The sequence below is a fragment of the Uloborus diversus genome, chromosome 1 (assembly GCF_026930045.1).
Source record: "Uloborus diversus isolate 005 chromosome 1, Udiv.v.3.1, whole genome shotgun sequence".
NCBI lineage: Eukaryota > Metazoa > Arthropoda > Arachnida > Araneae > Uloboridae > Uloborus > Uloborus diversus.
In genome coordinates, this window is record NC_072731.1 from 58,858,731 (window position 1) to 58,880,321 (window position 21,591).

Genomic DNA, 21,591 nt, shown 5'->3' on the forward strand with positions numbered 1-21,591 from the left:
AGTGTTTTCGTTTTGGAAATAAATACAACACGACAAATTTATTCATTTGGACATTCATTGTTCATTAAGATGATTGTGTAGGACCGTTACTAAACTGGATATTAAATAAATGGAGGAAAATGTAAGACAACCGTGTGCTGTAAAAGTACATTAAGCCGTTGAGGGGGACTTTTTTTTGCCAATCTATTAGCTATCGTTATCTCTGGAAAATTGAATGTTCTACATTTAAAAGCTAATTTTCCCCTTTTGCTTGCAGACTTGAAACATACACAAAGTCAAATAATTATGCAAAATATTTTATCATTTCTATGTGTACATAATAAACAAGTGGTTAATGGCTTTTCTTTTTTCTTTCAGATAGACCATTGAATTGGGAGATCTTGGGAGATCCTTTTGTCTCCTGTCATTTTTTCATCAACAGTTAGCATCTATCTCATTTGCAAGTCGCCATGTTGACTAGCTATCCGAAACTGGATTCCACCTTCAGCAACCCCGTAGCCGCTTGCCCGTCTTTGTCTCATTCCAGCTCAGGCAACGAGTCGCAACCTCAGCAGCAGCAGACCTCCTTCTGCTTCCAACTGCCGGCCGAACACCACTGGCTTGGCAGTTGCGCAACCAACTTCTTCCCCAAAGACGTCTGGTGTGCGTCTTCCGAGATCTTCCCAAGATCCAAGCCTGAGATCAACGAGGAAGAGGAGGCTAAACCTCCCAAGGTCATGCAGGTTATCGAGCCCGAAGATGACCTCAAATGCCTCATCAACAATGATCTGAAGTTGAGACTTTGCGGCTATTACTACGGCAGCCTCAGTTGGTCGGACGCTGCTCACATACTGAAAAAGTGCAACGCGGGCACTTTCCTAGTTAGGGACTCAGAACATAGTAGTTACTTATACGCTTTGTCGGTGCAAACTCGAAAGGGGCCCACGAGCTGTCGCATCGAGTACAGCAACGGACGATTCAGACTGGATTCCTGTCAAGAACTTTCCAACAAAATGCCTCGCTTCGAAAGCGTTACTGATCTTGTTGACCACTACGTTCAAATGACCAAGAACTTGCCACGTAACACTGCTTCCAAAGAAGTATCTCCCGTCTGGTTGAATCTAGACGAGGAGAATACCAGGGACATTCCAGTCCAAATATACAAGCCTCTATACAGAACTGTCCAAAGTCTTCAGCATATTTGTCGCATAAATTTGATTAGGATACAAAGAGAACGTCATCCAAACTGGCCCCTGTCTAGGACGATAAACGAATCAGAACATAACGTTTTACCAACCGTCTTAAAAGACTATCTTAAAGAGTATCCTTATTCCCAATGACATCTTAAGCGTTTTTAGTCCTCAACTTCAATATCAGAACTGTGTTCTGTTCTCATATCACTACTATACATTCGAAATATTGCATTTCTACCGAGAAATATTTGTGAGTATTGGAATCGAATTGGAAATTTGCAATCTATCCAAGTTTAATCCAGTAAGAAATAAATGTGTAAAAGTTAATAATTATGTCCTCGGCAAACTTATACATTTTTTGTAAGTCAATGAATTTTTCATTTACAACTTACTTTCCTTCATAATCTATAGTTCAACCACTGTTTTAAACCTCTGCAGTTTTATCGATTATTCTATCGCCATTCATAGAAAATATGCTTGAGTTTGTTTTTAGTGTCATGAGACAAACAATACAGGTGGCGCCAAAGTTCGTTAAAGTTTTGGGGGGAGGGGGGGGGGGCAAAAGCCTAAAAAAGAACAAATGAAAAAACATTTCTTCCCAAATAAGTACTAAGTAAGATTTTTTTTTTTTTTTTTTGTATTGAAAATAAAAAGTTGTTTCTTAAAACTGGCCCAGGAATTCAAATCCTGGGCTCTGTAGTAGAGGTTCTAAGCCGGAGGTAGTAGGTTTGATTCATACTTGCCAACTCTACTGTTTTTAACAGGATACTCCCGTTTTTTGCTTCCACCTCCCGGTTTCCCGTTTTTTACGATTTTCTCCCGTTTTTGCACTTTTTTTTCAGTCAATCATTAAAAATTTCACTTTCTTCTCAATAGATGGCGCCCTTTTCTAGTCTACCAATGTCAAGGAATAAGAAAATTTATAACTCATTTAGTAAAAATTAATTTTTTAGAAGCTTTCCTTATTGCATGTTCTACAAAGCACGTGCTTTGCCAAAAATTGCAGCAGATTTCAATCTTTTTGCATCCTGAAACTATTTCAATTATTTTTAATGTTTGAAGTTGTTTTAACACGTGCTACCCTATACCAACTTATTTTATATTGTACTTTCATTATATATTGATTTCCTTTTTTTCTTTCTTTTTTTTTCGGATTTTAGTAATTACATTTTTGTAGCTACTTTTCTGGTAGAGACTGGACAATGTACGAAACTTCAAGCAAATTCTCTCCTTATTATTTAGTTTTTCCTTTGCAGTATATTTTTCTTGCTGCTACCAATTTGCTTACATCTGCAAAGAATTCCCATTTCACTTTAAATTTAATATTTATGTTATTTAAAAGCATAATTTAATAATTCTATAGCGAGGATATGTTGATGGTGAATCACCTATACCTCTAGTAAAATCTCCTGTTTTTTTTCCTTTGAAGATTGGCAAGTATGCTTATTGCTCTTTCTGCAAGCGTAGTAGTGAAGGGTTATAATCAAATTGGCACAGTATTTTAAAAATATATCTTTTAGATTTTACTAGATATTATATTTCTAATTACCATACTTTTTATTTTAAATTTGAACGTCTTTCGACGTATTCAGTATATTTTTTTAGTCGTCTCTTACTTTTAGTAAAAAGTAAATCTTATACAGTAAAACCTCGCTGCAACGATATTTTGGGGACCAAAGATATATATTGTTGCAGAGGGATACATTGTTATATCGAGGACCTACATATTTTGGGAATAGAAGAGGATTTTTTTATTTTAATGTTATAGTATTTATAAATGTATTTGGGTGTGTTCTCCAAAATCCTAACAATATTATGTCCCCGGAGCCTTAACACAAGGACTCTTTGACCTGGATTTTTTTTTTCTTTTTTTTTTTAATAGTAACTGCAAAAATTTTTGAAAAACCAGAAAGTAATTCTTTTGGTGTGTCCCCATTCATTTCTGAAATATACTTAAATTATTTTAAAATGTTATATCAACATTTCACAAATTTAATTTGTAGTACTAAATTAAGCATACTTAAAGGTGTAAAATAACGTCCGCGAACTAAGTTTAATTAGTACTTAAATAATCAAGGTACGCCATTTTAAAGTTTGTCCCCTGGTTTCATGTCGTTCTCCTGTCCTAGGAATGAGTTTAACTATTAAAGATTTAAACAAGGAATTTTTAATTTGTTGTACTACAACCCTGTTTATTATCACCACTTCGTTGGATTCTTTGAGCATTTCGTTAATATGATTAGTCTGCTGTTTTTGCTAAAACTTTGAAGTTTAAAAATGGGTATGTAACATTTTCAATACATTTTACAGTGGCGAAAAGGAGTAAGTATACAATTAGCAGTAAATCTTCTCTTGTCAAGAAAAACGGAAGAAAAGTGCAAAAGTTGATAAAATAGGATATTTTTCATTATTTGAAAACCAAATTATCGTAATAAAGGGGGGGGGGATTTTAAAAATGTCGTTTTACAGGGGTTTATTGCTGTAGAGAATATTGCAATATTGAGAGGAAGATAACATTAATTCCTATGCGAGTTCACCGGGTACACGAAATATTATCGTAGTTGAGGGATTATCGTTGTATCGGATAGCATTGTAGCAAGGTTTTACTGCATAAAAAATGTATTATTTTTTAAATTTTAGTAATAGTTAAAAAACATTACTATTCACCTTGAAAACACTTAATTTCAACATACCGACAAAATTTTCAGTGAAATCGTTCGTGTATTAACAGAGATATGAGCATTTATGAGAGCGCGAGGCCGCCATCTTTGATGACGATGTCCATTCAAGTCCAAAATACTTTCTAGGATACCTACTAGACATTTTTGAAAAAAAATTCTCCCTGCTCAAACTTTCCTACAGAAGTGCTGTCAGATCCTGGACTATAGTTCGAAGAATCACGAAAAAGATGAAGTAGGATAGATTTTATTGCGATATCCATCAAATCTTTGTCAATCTTCTTATCGTCACCTCAGAGTAACAGTAAGACACCTAAGCCTAGAAACAACAGTAAGGTATCTTACTACTGTTCTGAGACGATATTTCATGGCAATGCTCACTTTTTTTGACTTTTACAACTTTCATTTTACGAAAGAAAAAAGGAAAAGATTTATTTTGATTTTATTCGGTCGAACCTCAATTTAGTATAATCATTTATTTGTTCCTTTTCTATCAGTCGAACTTTTGGCGCATCCTTTATTGTAATTTACGTTTTCTGCATTGTATTTAAATGATTGCCCAGTTATGAAATAAGAATGAAAAGAAAAATATATGTATATATAATAAGTTCATTTTTTTGTGTTAGAACCCTGCAATTAATAAAATTCAATATTTCATTCCACCACCCACAATGCTGAAAGTTAAGCTGACTCTTAATTTATAACCAACTACAAAGTAAGCAACATTTTCAGTCATTTTCTTTTGTAAATGGGAAACAATACCAGGACTCTCTCTTGCAAATAGCTGAAGAAATAATTGAAACTTTTCTCAATACCTATAATAGCCAACTTCGCACCATTTTTCTACATTCAACTTCGATTCAAAGTGTTCTTTAAAAGGGACCAAATTGTATTGATTTCCCCCATTTATCCAAATGTACAAAATTGATGCATTATGAATTGTAAGTTAAGTACAGGAAATGATATATTATTATGTAAGAAATAACTACTCTTTTGAAACACCTTTATTTTAATTCATAATTTATAGAAGCATAAATTTTTTTTTTTTTGACATTTCCTATTATCAGTATTACATTACGTGTTAATATTTATAAGTGTTTGTTTATTGACATTTGTATCTGTGCTTTTTTAAAATCTTAAATATGAAATGGAATCCTCCCCCAGTTGTGGTTTCATATTTATTTTCTAAATGAATCCTACATCGAATAACTTCTGATTTTCTTGAAGAAACTGTATTAAATGTTTAATGCTACAAGTTACAACCCCATGGCAGAATTACAATCAAATACCGAGCAGCTTGTTATAGCATCCAGAGATTGTAGCTTCACCTTAGTTTGAGCTTCGTGCTATGTTATCTGAACTCTCGTTGGTGAGCTAGAATGTTTTTGGCTACGGGTGTGAAGATATATTCAGCTTCTTTTTGGGTCTTTTTTTAATATTTTTTATAAGTTCTATTATGGCTATTCTAGAAGACGGACGAATGGACGAAACTGCGTTCACTGGATGCTGTAATAGAGTAAGAGCCCATGAGTGCCAGACCTACGTCATGGTATAAAGGCCCAAAATTTTTCTGCGGAAGCACATCACAGGAGGTAGGCAAGATTCGCTATTAGTTAAGCTGTCGCACTGACTTTGGCAGGAAACAGGTAGCAAAGTTGCATCAAAAACTGAGTCACTCTATGTCAAGTGACCTCGTAGTCCCCACTCGCCCATCTCCGATTTGAACAAAATTTTATAGGGGTGCAGACACGACTTTGAAACTCACCTATACAAATTTTCAGCTTAAAAGACCTAAATCCTGAGGAACTAGGATCGATTAAAGAAAATGGCTCCAAAATGGTGGATCAGCTTCGTGAAACGAATTGCCATGTTTAGCACAGTTCCCTCATTTGAGGCCATTTTGGAGACCATTCCCCCCCCCCCCCCTTTTGAGGTGTCCTAGGTCCTCATGATTTGTGTTTTGGAAGCCGAAACTTTGCATATGTTAGTTTCAAAGTCATGTCTGCACCTCACTCGAACGTCCTTCAAAACGGAGATGTTTAGATGGGGACCGTCAGGTCACGTGACATGAAATAAATCTATGATGTTTAGTTTTTGAAGCAATTTCACGCACCTTTGCGAGCTGTTTCCTGCCAAAGCCAGCGCGACTCAGCTTAACTAATAGTGAACCTTTCTTACCTGCTGTGATGTGCTTACGCAAAAAAAGGGGGGGGGGGGCTTTATACTATGGACGTAGGTCTGGCACTCAGGGACTATAAGGAGTTGATGCAGCAATAAGTTTAGTTTGCCATTTTAATGAACAATGTCAGTCTTTCTTAATTTAATAATTATAACTGATGCAAGAATGATCTACGCACAGTTGATAAATTAAATAAATAGTTATTTTTTTTTTACTGTACACATTTGCTGCCCAAGTGTTTGTGATTTTAGCTCGCCTTCCACTTGTCCATCCTGATGAATTTTAATTAGTAAAAGTAGGCAAAACGTTTCCTCTCGTCTGGTACTTTCAGCTTTTTTTTTTTTTTTCTTTATCTTTACTAATAATAAAGCTGAAAGTCTCTCTGTCCAGATCTCGCTCTGTCCGGATCTCTGTGACGCGCATAGCGCCTAGGCCGTTCGACCGATTTTCATGAAATTTGGCACAAAGTTAGTTTGTAGCATGGGGGTGTGCATCTCGAAGCGATTTTTCGAAAATTCGATGTGGTTCTTTTTCTATTCCAATTTTAAGAACAAAATTATCATAAGATGGACGAGTAAATTACGAAATTATCATAACGTGGAACCGTAACATGGGCACAAGCCAATTGGCGAGAAAATTCACCATACATTATTTGTAAATATACAGGCGAACCAAAAGACCTTTTAATTTTCTATTACGGGCAAAGCCGTGCGGGTACCACTAGTAATTACATAAAATAAACTTCAACTAATTTGTTTGCTTATTTGTTAGCTGCAATGTATGGCTAACAAGTAAGCATAAGTGATTTTTTTTGGTTAATTTTTTTATTACATTTCGTTGGTTGAGGCTTAAAATCCTTACCTATTCTGATCATGAGTTAATCTCGTTACTAAATAGGTTAATTAATAAGTACATAAATAAACAACCAAATGATTTGCAAGCAATTGACTAAAGCAATTTTCCTTTTTATCTTGAATTTCACTCCGTGATTACAATGTTATTTAGTAATTGTAAAGCTATCGATTCTCGAAAAATCTCTAATGATTTTTCTTTTTTTTCTTCTGTTAGCTAAAATGTGGTTCAAATGTTTCAAGAATATAAATAGATATGAACTGTATGATAGAAAACAAAAATGGAAATGTTGGTACCTTACGAATTTCGACAAAGTTCACTATTTTAATTTCATACATCAAAAAGATAGGTAAAAAAATTTGAACTTTTGTTTAAAAACCAGTATTCATAAAAATAAATAAATAAAATAAGGGTGCTTCTAATTTCCATTAAACTTTTTTATGCAGTTTTGGACTGCCTTCAGCTCAAAACTGGAGAACATTCAGCCTTTTAACGTAAATACATTTTACATTCTCTTCTTTTGCGTTAGAATTCATGGAAAATTACATGCCAATAAAATAGACCCAAATTGCAAGCTTTATGCACGGAATAAAAGAAGTTTATGTTCTTTTCTTCCACAAAAAAAGAAAAAAGAGAGACGGAATAAGTGCCACGAAATCTAAATTAAGAATCGTCTGCTGAATTCTTGAACGTAAGAGAGAGTTCTCAGAAGCTTGTGTTTTGTTTGCAACAATGGCAGCGAGTAGGTCACAAACGAGGAAAATAAGGTCAACTTCAGTCGATTTCGTAGAAACTAAAAAGAAGTTTTTGAGTTCAAATTAGATGACCCTGTACTCTACGTTTGCCTTTTTTTTTAGTTGCCTTCGTGGAAATTTCCACATTTTATTACTTTTCGGATAAGAGTATTTAGTTTTCTTTGTTAAGTTTTGCTTTGTAATGACCAATTAATTCGCTTTCTCTATAAATTGAAAGAAGGAATAAACGAAAAATAGTTTGGATATAAGTTTAAAGGGAAATCGACGATGTTTTTTTTTTTATTTCTTCTTTCTTTTTAAGAATTTCAAGCGAGAACTTTGACCTTTTTTAATGTAAATCACTCACTTTCTCCCTTAAAAAATACTTTAATTTCAAATAAGTAAACCAAAGAGGTTAGTAGGGAAAGAAAAAAAAAATCATTATGGTTTATTGATGGACTCTGGTGTTTATTAAAATGGCAAACTTTTTTTGTTGTAAATTCTTCCACTTCTTAAAATGGTTTGTACAAACTAATATGAAAGTTAATTTACATATGTTTGCACCTAAAACTGAATTTTGAAAATATCTTCTTAATTTTTGGTTTAAGGATACAAAATACCTTTTATTAGTTTTTAACCAAGTAACTCTAAAAAGATTTATACTCGGTTAAATTATAGACGAATAAATTAATGAATGATAATAATAGTTTAAAATTCTCTCTAATAGTAGCAATGAAGCCGTATTAGAACATACTAATTAAATTTTACTTTTTTTTTCTAAATTTTTGTGGAAGTATAGATTTATCTATTTTTCCTGTTTTTGTATTGTAAAAATATGCCTCAAAATTTGCGAGAAAAATGTGCAATACTAGTAATTAAAAAAAAAGAGATTAGGGGATTGTCAATGGTATCAAAATTACAATGCAAAAACTAGTTTAATTTTCTACAAAACATATTGATTCTTTTGAAAAATCAGAAAAAACACACCCAGATAGATGCTAATTAAATTTATTATTTCAATTATTTTCTAAATTGTAAACAAGTTTTGATCAAGTTTTGTGTGTTATTTTTATAAGCTTCATGAAGTTGAAACATACACTGCATCGAACTTTTTCACAACGAGACATTTTTTTGATTTGAAGAATTACCCATATCATAAGCTCTTAAGGTTAATTTTGTGTAACTTAAACAAATGTTACACAGTCTGAAAGTACATGTTAAAAACACCCAGTTCGATTGTATTACAGTATAACCTCATTAATCCGCACTAATAGGGGATCCAGGTCGTCCGAGTAAATGAAAATACGGATTAAACAAAATAACCATTAAATTGATTAAAAAACTTGACTTCAAAATAAAAATTTATTTTGAAGTCAACAGAATGAAATATAATACTGCGTAAGAGAAGAATATGAAAATACATCACAAAAAAAAAAAAAAAATATGGTCAGCAAAAATACATTACTGCGCTAACTCTCTTTTTATTTGTACAGCATGTACAATACATCTAGGCTGTCAGAATTAAGCGAAGTCCGGTTTAATAGGGTCCGGATTAATGAGCGTGCTCTGTATTTTCTCTTGCAGAAAGTGTTGATCATTTGTTAGTTTTTATTTTCCTTGAAGGTCAAACTAGAACTATTTCACCATTTCTCTTTCCCATTAAGCAAAAATAAAACTGATACAAAATTACTCTTGTTCGCCTATCGAGTTACTTTAAATTAATGATTTTTTTTTTGATGCAATCAATTTTAAGTGTAGGTAAATATCAAACATTTGTAGATGCTATCACGTTCAAATATATTTATTATATTATCAAGGCTGTCTAGCGAAACTGTTTGACTTTTTTCCAAACCGAATCTTGATGAAGGTATTGGAAGTAGTTCTGACTATTTCATCACAAGTTCCTATATGTTACTAAAACTCATCCATTTTTTCTTAAAAAAGAATTATCTGCTAATTGAAAAATAATTACCTTCTGCTACAGTTAAATACATTGGCGATTATCTAACGTTGTTTGGCACTAATAATTCCAAAATATGTGTGTTCATTTTTTGCCACAAATTTTGACAACCGTTGAACTTTGCAATGTGTCAATTTATGTAACAGTAAAATATCTAATTACAATAATATTTTAACGTATCTGTCAATAACCTACAGAAGAAATTTTCCATATCCTAATGCGCAGATGTGTTTGCGCGTGATGTCATATGTAATGTCATGTAATTCCCGTAATTATACTTTTAAAAGCCTAACTGTACTGGTATCATGCAGCTTCAGTTGCATTCATTTGTGCATTACTGTGGTGTTTGGACGTAATTAATTATAATGAAGAAATTGCTGAGTTCTATTTATTATCGCTGCGATTTATGTATTATCTGATGGTTTGTGCTTGTACAAATATCATGTTTCTTCGTGTTTACTACAGAATTCAAATTGCCAAAATAAAACTTATTTATATTTATTTCACGAACATTTTGTTTGTCTTATGTACTTTCATGCTTTTCATACATTACGTTCTAAGTAAAACTTTTACATTGGGCAGCACTAGAAAACATGGAAACCGTCGGCGTCGTAATGGGATCATAGAAATGTAAAAAAAATGATTAAAAGCCGCCTACGGAGAGAAGAATTTAGCAAATCTGCAGACACCGACAAAAAATTCTACTGTTAAGCAGGGTTGCCAACCTCGGAGGAACAATTTGAGAAGCATCTGCGGTGACTTTGAGAGCAATTTAAAATTTTGCGGAGCAGTTCGGTGTTTTGTATAAAAATCAATAAAAATAACTAAAGCATATTATTTGAAATTGTTTTAGAGCTTGAATCATCATTTTAAGCACAAGCATAGAAATGTATTTTTTTAAATTAATAAGACAGCTTTAAATAATTTCAATCTTTTAGTGTATAAGCATTTTAATTTCTCACATTTACATGTTTGTCATGACAAATTAACAAAATATAAGCTAGAAAACATTCGGCCGGAAAATGCGGAGCAAAATAACTTTTTGCGGAGTTTCACCGTTTTATGCGGAGCAGTTGGCAACCCTATGTTAAGTCATTGGACGAAGTCCAATGACCTAACTGTTTTGATGTTTACCTGTATTTTTTGGTCTTCACTTAGACGAGCAAAAAAAGAAGAAAAAAAAAACTCATTTTAAAATTATTGTCAAAATGCAAATACAACTAGCTTTAAAAAAAAAAAAAAAAGGTGTGTCACGGGACGCTCGGCAGAAGTGATAACTTTCATAGGATTAAATCATTATCATTTTTTAATCCTATGAAAGTAACAATTGACTTATGGTAGCTATAATAAGCAACGAAATTTTTGCATTGTATGTTATATAAAAATCTTGCAAAAGACTACATCAAGTACAGTTCCGTGACTTGTAGTTGCTTCTTCTGGCTTATTAATCATTTGAAATTGTAATCTGGATTGTAGAAACGATACTAAATTTTCAGCTCGATCAGAAGCAAAATTAAAATTAAAATCTCCGGTTAAAATTAAAGGAATTGTATAATAATCTTCATTAACTAAAGCAGAACCTTCTTGTGTATAATTTAAAAGCTGTTTATGAATAAATTGAATAATACTTGAAATACTTTTATTTGGAGGTACAGTCGGACCTCGATATATGGTCACCCCTCGGGACTTCACGAAACTGACCTTATAAGCGGGTTGAGTTTATAACCGATTCATATGTATTCATTGATAAATAAACATATAATTCATTAAATCACTTCAAAATTTAATACGTTCAAAACTATCAGTTAATTAGGTTATTATAGTTAAATTGATTTGAACAAATTTAAATTTTTGGAATCAAGAAATTTTGAAATTATTTTTTAAAACTTTCATTTAGAGTAAAACTGCATTCAAATATCGCTAAGCAAACTGATGTGCAACTTTTTCTCCGTAATTCTTTGCAAAGCTTTAACGCATCCATGATCACTTCCTTCACTAACAAATCAGAAAGATCATTTCTACTGTCTAGGAATAGTTCAAAATTTTCAGTGTAAACTTTTGGTTGTGCGTCACCGACGTCAGTATCCTCGTTGGTTTTGGCCTCCTTTGTCACTCCTAAAAGCTCTTCTTCCACTAAGTTCTGAACTGTGTGAGTTTAATAGCTTTACTTCTAGAAAGATCACTGAAACCAATCGCATTAAATGTCGCCAGAGGCCCAAGCTCGATTATTAATTAGCACGCAAAAATGCAATTTATAAAAATGCAGTAACCTGCAATCTTTAGGAGTTTGGATTTTGGAAGTGGAGGAAAATTTTATGTTTGCATTGCCTCATCCGTGTAAAACCGAAACTCATCCGCGTAAAATAAAATAAAGGTGTCAAATTTTAAACAGCGTAAAAAAAACCCGCGTAAAACGAGGGTTTACTGTATACGTTTTAAATTATATTAAGATTTCTACTTACCGTACTTTTTAACTTCAATTTGAACATGTTTCAACGCATTTAATGTCTACATTTTTTTTTTATTTGTAAAGGAAGAAGTAATGTACGAAAAATAACCAAATATCTATGATTTTGTAGCAATAGCTCAAACGCATTGCAATTCACGTTAAAAACACGAATTGCAACATTTTGACCAAATTTTAAATCAAATCAGTTAAGTACTAATATGTATATATGAGTACATATGAGAGTAAACTACCGTCATCTTTAATGACGTTATGTCTAGAAAATGTACCAGATGGCAGCTGTCCACCCAAGCTCAAACAGGGTGGCGACAGGAACTGAAAAAAAAAGTTCCCTGACTTTTCCCTGATTAAGTTCACCAAATTTCCCTGATTTACGTTACCAATGATAATGGTTTCCTTTCTTTTCCCTACCTGAAAAGCATTGCATATTAAATAAAATGCAGTGTTTAAAACGGTTTAAGGTGTTAATTAAAAATATATTTTGAAAAGATGCTCCTTTTTTGGTAAAAATTGTATATTAAATTATCGACAGAGAAATATTGTAGGAAACCTAAAACAAATACTTTACGTCCAGGAACCAGTTAACATAAGCATTCTAAGAAATTATTAAAACCACTCTTAAACACATATCTAATCATGATAAAGCTAAAAAAAAAAAATATATGGAAATAATCTTGAACTCAGTTTTCAAGCAGTATAATTGTTGCTGCAAGAATAACAAACAAGTGATAGTTAAAGTATGGAAGTAATGTAGTTTTACTTACGTAAATAATACTCCCATGTGCAGGTAAACGGCAGTACCTGTAGAAATGAGTTTGAGGTATTTGAAGAAATGTGAAGTAGATTCAGTACTAACAATAGGAAAATGTTGGAATTCGGCGGGGTTTTTTTTCGCCTCTCGTTTTGTTAGAGGGGGCCATACCCCCACTAACCCATTTTGTTGTTAAATTTTGCAACCGCTGTTTCATACCATCTAACTCTAACGAGTGTTATTTGCGATCATGCGTGTGTATTTTAAACCTTGGACAGTTATTTGTTTTGTATTGTTTCATTGTATATACATACTAAATTTCATTAAAATCGGCCCAGTAGTTCTGGAGATAGTTGACCATATCTGAAAATTCTCTTAATTTCTTACTCCAGTGTATTAAAAAATAATAAAAATATTTACTTATGTACACAACTCAATTTCAAATGATTTCATTAGTTGTCGAAAAAAAAATCTTAGATTACTTTAATAACTAACATTGAAATGCAAAAACAATTATGAATTTTATAATGTATATGTATATGGTTTTAAAATAAAAGAGTTTTAAAGGCTGGAAAAAAAAACCCTTCGTGTAATCTGAAGTGACAGCGAATACCATGGCAAAAAATATATTTAATTTTAAGCAATAATTCAATTTTAGCAATTAAATTAGAAACGCCAAGTGATAACTTTTAAGATTTTTTCAGCATTAATTTAAAAAACAAAGATTCTTTTTTAAATCGTGATAACAGTATGCTAATTACTTCAAGACAATGAGTAAAAGCAAGGGAGCAAAGTTATTAATGACGGCTTCCTCTTTGCTTGTAAGGTTGTTTATTTTACGTAGCATGGAATGCGTGAAGGAAAATTCAGACACAGAAGCAATCTGAGGAAGCTCATCCTAAGATTGAATACTTTGACCTTGAGCAGGGCGGCTCTAGCAGCCCTAGGCGATATTGACAATGCCGCCCCCCTTCCTCATTGAATAATAACAATAATAATTATGTAAAATAATAATATATTGATAAATCAAAAATAATAGCAAAGTATTTAAAATAAAAGTTTTAAATTCCAAACTGGGTTTTGCATAGCCAAGCACTGGTACCCACTTTAAAATATCTTTTTTAACATTACAGAAGTGCATCTTATGGTACTGAAACTGATATTAATATTTTTAAAAGACTTTTAAATCATGCAATTTGCCGACTCTAAAATTACAATGAATTGCTAGTTCAATTCCGAACTGTGTTTTGCATATCCAAGCACTGGTACACACTCTAATTTTTTTTTTTATTTTTTTTTTTTTTTTAACTTTTTGCATTGAATCTTATGACGCTGGAAAAGATATTGATACTTAAAAAAAAAAGCTTCAACCTCAAAATTTGCCGCACTAGGCGGCTGCCTAGGTCGCCTACCCTGGAGTCGAGCCTGCCTTGAGGAAAAAAGATGCACAAATATGCGGCACTGTATAATCGCACCGCTTTAATTTTTCTTTTTTAAAACTAATAATTGGCGGAAAATTCGTAAGGAATCAAAGTACTTCATTTTGCAAGGGAAAAGAATTGTTTCTTCATTTCATTAATTTTCTCTGAATTTTTTTATTTTTTCAAAATTCCCAAATATTTCCCTGAGTGATAAAGTTCCCTGACTTTTCCCTGATCTCCCTGATCTGTCGTCACCCTGTCAAAACACTTTCTAAGACACCTAATAAACTCCTATGATAAAACATTCTCCCTGCTCAAATTTCTACAGAAATGATGAAATTTATGACAGCTACCGGCCGCCATCTTTGATGACGTCGTAGCAGGGAAATGTACCACGTGGAAGTTCTCCAACTAAGTCCAAAATATTTTCTAAGACACCAATTGTAAGTGTGTATGTGTGTGTGTGAACATTAAAAAAAAAATCTCCCCACTCAAATTTTCCTACATTATGTGCTGTCAGATCCTGGACTAAGGGGCTAAAACTAGAATATTAAAAGTAAATATCTGAATACTGAATTCGTTTTCGGAAAAAAGGGTAGAGGGTTTTTAAATACAATTTGTGCTCCGGTTGTATCTCCGTTTGAAAAAAAAAAATCATTCTGACATGCTTAGTACAAAATGAATTTTTAATCAAACTCTTTCGTACTTCACAGTGAATTAAAAATATTAAAATAAACCTGATAAGAAAATTTGAAGCAAGATGGATGTGTGTGTGGGGGGGGGCAGCATTTTAAAGTTTTGCCCCAACATCCTAGAACGGGATACCGGAAACATCCTAGATCCGGCACTGGCTTCGCGGGCAGTAGGCGTAGGTTGAGCATCACTTTTCTAATTAGTGTCAGCGTTTCTTATATTGTGTTCTGCGGAACCCCAGGGTTCCTCTCTCAGGGGTTCCGTGAGGCTTGCATGTTTTCTTTTCACGCCTTTCAAATTTGTTCTTTAGAAAATCGATAAAACTCATCTTTATCAAAATAAAAAATATAATTACTTTTACTTCCGCATACTAATCTGAGCGCTATTACCCATCAGGGTTAGTCACTACAGGAATAGTTTAATTTGTTGCCTAAAATAATACGAATTTTAGAGTATCAAAAAAAAAATAATAATAATAATTAATTTGAATTCTGTATTACGCAATCACGAGTTGCGACAGGGCCCTACTCATTGGAGTTATTGTTTCTAGAAACGGCTCCTGTCCCCCCAAGATTGCCCCTCCTCCTGGGCGGTTACGTTTGTAGTGGTGTGTCTGTGTGTGTGTGTGTGTAGGCGCGTGCATGCATGTGTAGGCTTGTGTGTGTGCATAGACCTGTGTGTATGCACGTAGGCGTGTGTGTATATGTGAGTGCATATGTGTGTGAGCATGTGTGTGTACAGGACATGGACGTCTCTGACCAGGAAAAGTTGATTCCGACGCGCCTGCAGAGGCCGGTGGGCGGTGGTGCTGCCCCTGGACCAAGCTGAAAAAGGAACCACAACGCCAAGGACGGTCAAGTGAGAACAATAATAAATCGTGATTGCTCAAAGAAAAAAAAAAGTATGAAATCGTGCCTTCAAGATTTCAACTTCACAATTTTGCCTAGATCAATCCCAAAACACCTCCTTCTCACCTAATGTCTCCAAAGATAGCCTAAAATTGCGTTTTAAAAACTTTCTATTTCGAAAAGTTTCCGGAGAAAGCTTTTGATCCTCTAATTAAACAATCGATATGTAAATTTTAAGGGATTGTTATTTTCAGCGTTGACATAGTAAACATTCCGCTGGGTGAGGGAGTGTTAAGATTGCTGGAATTGTAAAATTCAAGGGCGAAATCAACGAAAAAAGCAATTTTAGGATGCGATCTTTTAGAGATTTTAAGCAGATTTATACAATTCTACAAAATAAATAAATAAATAAATCTTGAAAAAACAAATATTTTTTTTGGAAAACTTCTTAGATCAAAGAAGCCATTAACTAACAAATTACAGCTTAAATATGCAACATGGAATTCGTTTTACATTTCTTTTGAGGCAACCTTTATGAAATTTTTTTACATTGAGATATTCTCAGTTTCTTCTTTGAAATTCTATCCATTGAATTCGATTTAAAGAAAAAGCAAAATTCTTTAATTCGACAAAGTTAAATTCTGGAATAAATTTTATTTTGTTCCGTATTCAATTACGTTCTTAGTTCTATTGCAGTATCATTCTGTCAATAGTTACGTTAGATTCGGAGAAATCCGTTCTTTTACTCTGAGACGCTGATTCCATTACATAATTTGCTGCAATTCAGATTTCATACCGATGCTTGTTACTTTTTTTTTTTTTGAGGTGTATGGATTAATGGATTTTAGCGAAATTCTGCAGCACTTTTTACTAAAAACTGACCCTATTTTAAAAAAATTTATCGTCAAAATCCTTTTAAAAGGTTTTATTGTATATATATATATATATATATATATATATATATATATATATATATATAATATATATATATATATATATATATATATATATATATATATATATATATATATATATATATATATATATATATATATATATATATATATATATTAGGGTGGTCCTTATTTTTGAACTTGCAGATATTTTACGCGATGCCCCCTCAATTTGTTCCATTATACAAATAGATGATCCATGCAAAATTTTAAGTCACTCCATGAATATTAACACGTGCCCCTAGAGCCCCCTTCTTTGAGTTTTCGAAGAAAAAATTGCAGATTTTCTTATTTTTATGTAAAAATGATCTAACGTTTTATATTTAAAGTAATTTTGAACCTCAATAGGTGCTGCTACTTCCAAACTGACCATTCTCTCACTTTCATTCTGTAAAATTTAACATGTTACAGAGGGTACATGTACACCAATGGCCTTGGGTCAATCATACCGCTTTTCTGCGCTTGTTCCAACTAAGCGGCAGGAGAACGTTTCCTCCCAGCAAGATGGACACATGGGATTCTATAGGCCATTAATGAATGGCCTAGGCCATTAATGAATGATCTTTGACAACAGCAAATTGCCTCCTCCAGGCTTTGGGAGTGTTGATGTACCAAAGTCCCTGTGTATGTAATAGGTGTGGCGTGGCAAATAGAATCGCAAGGTTTCAATGCTATAAATATAAGTAATTGCAATTATATTTTAATTCGCTCTTCTTTAGTTATAAACATACCTAAATGCTTATGCAATTTTTAATTTTTAAAATATAAATTTTGAAAAATCCTCGATTACTCCTAACATAAAAATATACTGTATTTTACATAGCTAAAATATAAATTAAAAAAAAAAAACATCCAGATCGGAACAATGTAGAAATCTATAAATTAATTTTCTTCTATTTCAGTACATAGTCCTTTATTATCATCAAATTCTTGCGATTCAAAAGATTTAGAAACCAAAATAGGTATCTATCATAACCTGTTGAACTTTTGTTTTCTACAGCTGGTCTACCACAATGCAAAAAAGCTTGCCAACTATTGATATCATCTTGCCTTTCATCACTGTTAAACAAATGCCATATTAGGGATAAAGATGTTGTTCATTTATTTACAGCCTATGTAGTTGCAGTAAATTTTAATCCAAATGATCTATTGATCAATCGTACATTCCTTAAGAGAGCAAGAGAAAATCTTCGAGAGGTAAAATCAAATTTCATGAACTTAAATTTAGATTTTGTAGTTATTCACTGGGATACAAAACTACATCCATATGTAACTGGAAAAAAAAAAACGCCGAAAGGATTACCGTGATAGCTTCAGGTCCTAATATTGAACAGCTACTCGGAATTCCCTAGATATTTCTTCAGTTGTATATGATATCTTAGATGATAGCTCTTTGTTGCTAACTGCTCTAGCTGTAGTGTTTGATACAACGACTTGCAATACCAACCATATATGCAATTTTTTAGAGCAAAAACTGAACGGTGATATATTACATTTGGATTGCCATCATCATGCACTTGAAATCGTACTGCAGAGTGTGTCCTTAAAGAAGTTCTTGACTTTCTTAGTTCTAGATCACATATTCAATTATTTAAGTGCTTCAAAACTTTGTGGAAAGATCTCCATCATTCAGAACTTATAACATTTCAATGAAGTACACATACCACTTAAATTCTAAAAGACGAAGTTGATGACATATTATTTTTCGTAAAAAGCGGAATTGAGAAAGATTACAGAGAATTCTCGTAACTTGTAATAATATTTCCTGGTGAATTTCCTCCTACAGGGATATATATGTTTTCGGCAACTTGGAGCTTATCCCTGAGCCACATCGGTGGCAAAAGGAATTTTTGTTTAAAAATTTTTATATTTAGGAAACAATTTAAATTAATCTTACATGAAAAAAAAGCCCTTCAGTGCTGTTTTACAGAGATGTTTTACAATTAAATGCTATATGAAGACATGGTTTTTCGCAGCAATCCAATCGAGGCTCCTTTGAATAATATAATATGTCTGGAAAACTAGCAGCGTACAAAATGATGACAAGCATGCAGCAGAAACAGTGATTGGAAAATTCATGAATCACTTATGGTATTTAGGGGATAAACTAGTAGCTTTGTCGGTAATAGATGAAGGAATTAACTTTGAAGATAGGAAATGACTAGTCTAAAAAATGCTTGTGATAAGGAAGACGTGTCTGATGACTGTTTAACAAATTTCAGATAACAGTAGATGATTTGGAATACTTTTTTTCGTAAAGATCTTCCTCTTTATAGAATCAATTACGACTCAATAAAACTGTTTGATAAGTTACAAATATTAAAAGATTTTTTCCTATTTGATCCTGATTCACGGCAGCTATTTAAAGGGAAGCTATTTAAAAAAATGAAAAAAAAAAGCTTAAAAAAAGGGAAGGCAGCTATTTAAAGGGAAGGGAGATCGTTAAAATACTGAAATTGTGAATGATACAATTGAAAGAGGAGCACAATTAATCGAAGAATTTCACAACTAATTTACCAAATATGAGCCACAAAAACAATTGCTTTTGCAGACCGTCCAAGACTATCGGGAAAAAATACACACTATCGAGATACATTGAGAAAAGCGTACGATTAAGGAACGTTTCTAAAGCATTATTTCATTCTTATTCAACGTAAAATCTTTAGATGATATAAAGTAATTAAAAAGATTAATTTTAGTGCTATCTCACTGTAAAAATATTTTGCAAACCTAGGAGAAACGATGTACTGGGTCTGAAGTAAAAACTCGAAGATTTGTCGGAAAATTATCAAAAGTGTTAAAGTTGAATGACCTAGGGGCACGTGTTATTACTGACTGATCGAGTTCAAATTTTGCACACATTACTTTTAATTATAGTGTCACAAAACTAGGGGGCGTCACTTGTTGAATTCCGAAAAAAAATTTTCCCATATAAATAAGGACAACCCTAATACATATATATATATATATATATATATATATATATATATATATATATATATATATATATAGTAAAACCTGTGAAATTGACCACCTGTTTAAGTTGACCACTAAAATAGTGCACCACAGGTGGTCAACTTACACAGGTTTCACTGTATTTATATATATATATATATATATATATATATATATATATATATATATATATATATATACAGGGTGTTCACACTAATCTTGGACCAATAGCTAATTTCTAAACCTTAGAGATAAACGTGTATAGTTCTAATTGAAATTGAGCTGATGTGTTCATCACATGACTTCCTTTTACTCCAATTTGAAGATAATAGTGTGTCGGAGTGAGTAAAAAAAAAAAACACTTTAAATACTTTCATTCCAAGTCTGTTGCAAACCAAACGAAAGAAAACGTTTTATACAAATAAATTTTCCCCAATATTGGCAGTTTATATGTGATTCAATGGTTAACTCTCTAAATATGGTCAAATTGAAACCAATTTAAAAAAAAAAAAAACCCGCCAAATTCGTCGCCAAGTTGGTGACGAAACTTGGCGACCAAAAGCTTGGCGATATATTGCCAAGTATTGGTCAAATTATAGCACCGCTTGAGTTTGCATTGAAATTAACAAATATTTTACCCTAAAAAGGTGCAAAAGATCCCCTTTGGAACATCCGAATGAAACCAAAAGAGAAGGTGCACAACTAGACCCCACTTGGAGTCTTATGTGCCAAATTTCAACTTTCTAGGACATACCGTTCTTGAGTTATGCGAGATACATACACACATACGCACATACATACGTACATACAGACGTCACGAGAAAATTGTGTAATTAACTCGGGGATCGTCAAAATGGATTCTTCAGGTGTCTATACGTTCTTAGGCATGCATCCACGTGTGGTCGGGATGGAAAAAAAATATTCATTCGGGGGCGAGCAAAATAGAAATTAAGGCCTATTTTTGAGCGAAATTTTTTTCGCGAATACAATACTTCCTTTTTGTAAAAGGAAGTAAAAATCTTTAAATTGCGTAAAGAATCAAAATTCATGACATTTTGTCGAAAAATCAAATTTTGAAAAAATTTGATTTTTGACAAAAGTGTAAAACAACTGTGTAAAAAAGTTAAATTTCGATGAAATTTAACTTTTTTGCACAGTTACCCCAGTCCTAGCAATTATATTTAGTAAAATATTCCTGGCACACTAATATTTAAAACTAAAAAAAAAAAAAAAAAAAATCACTCTTCTACGACGAAAATTGAGCGAGCTATAAAGTTCTGAAAAATCACAATTTTTGAAAATTTTGTGAAGTCAGTTAGATAGCTCTTAAGGGGATGTATGCGAATTGACAAAGTGCGTTAATAGGTTTAGATTAATTTTGGCTCTTGTGATCAGGAGGCATTTTTAGTGGTTGAAATGACTTTGCAAGAGCTATTTATAAGGTCAAATGCCTATTTATCTCATTAGAAGACTTTTTAAAATTTTACTTTATTTATTTATTTATTTTTTGTCAAAGAGAGGTTCATCGTTCTATTTTATCTAACTTCCATCCGCGAATATTGTTAAGTAAATGAACATTTAAAAAATATATATTCAAATCTAATTGTATGTAAACAATTATATTTATGTTTTTTTTTCCAAAATAAATAAACAATAATAATGTCAGGGGATTATATTTTTTTTTATTTGCCATTTGATTGACTTACTGACTATCCCATGTTTACTCTGTCATTGAATTATCCCATACCTAAATTTAATTGAGACATTTGAACTGTTCTATGGACTTTTAATCGACTCAATATCGCAACTTTTCCCAGAATAAAAGAGGCATCAAATTAAATAGTAAAATAAATTGATTACAGACAATCCTAAAATCGTATATTTTATGTTTTGAAACGCATTATCTTAAGAAGTGAACATAAAAAAAG

The 21,591-nt window shown here is 32.5% G+C and overlaps 1 protein-coding gene across 1 annotated transcript; it reads left to right on the forward strand.

Moving 5' to 3' along the window:
• Positions 1-449: 449 nt before the first annotated feature.
• LOC129221766 (suppressor of cytokine signaling 2-like) lies at positions 450-1,319 on the forward strand. Its single transcript, XM_054856195.1, has one exon. It carries the CDS (start codon positions 450-452, stop codon positions 1,317-1,319), a length of 870 nt encoding a protein of 289 aa, XP_054712170.1.
• The last annotated feature ends 20,272 nt before the right edge of the window (positions 1,320-21,591 follow it).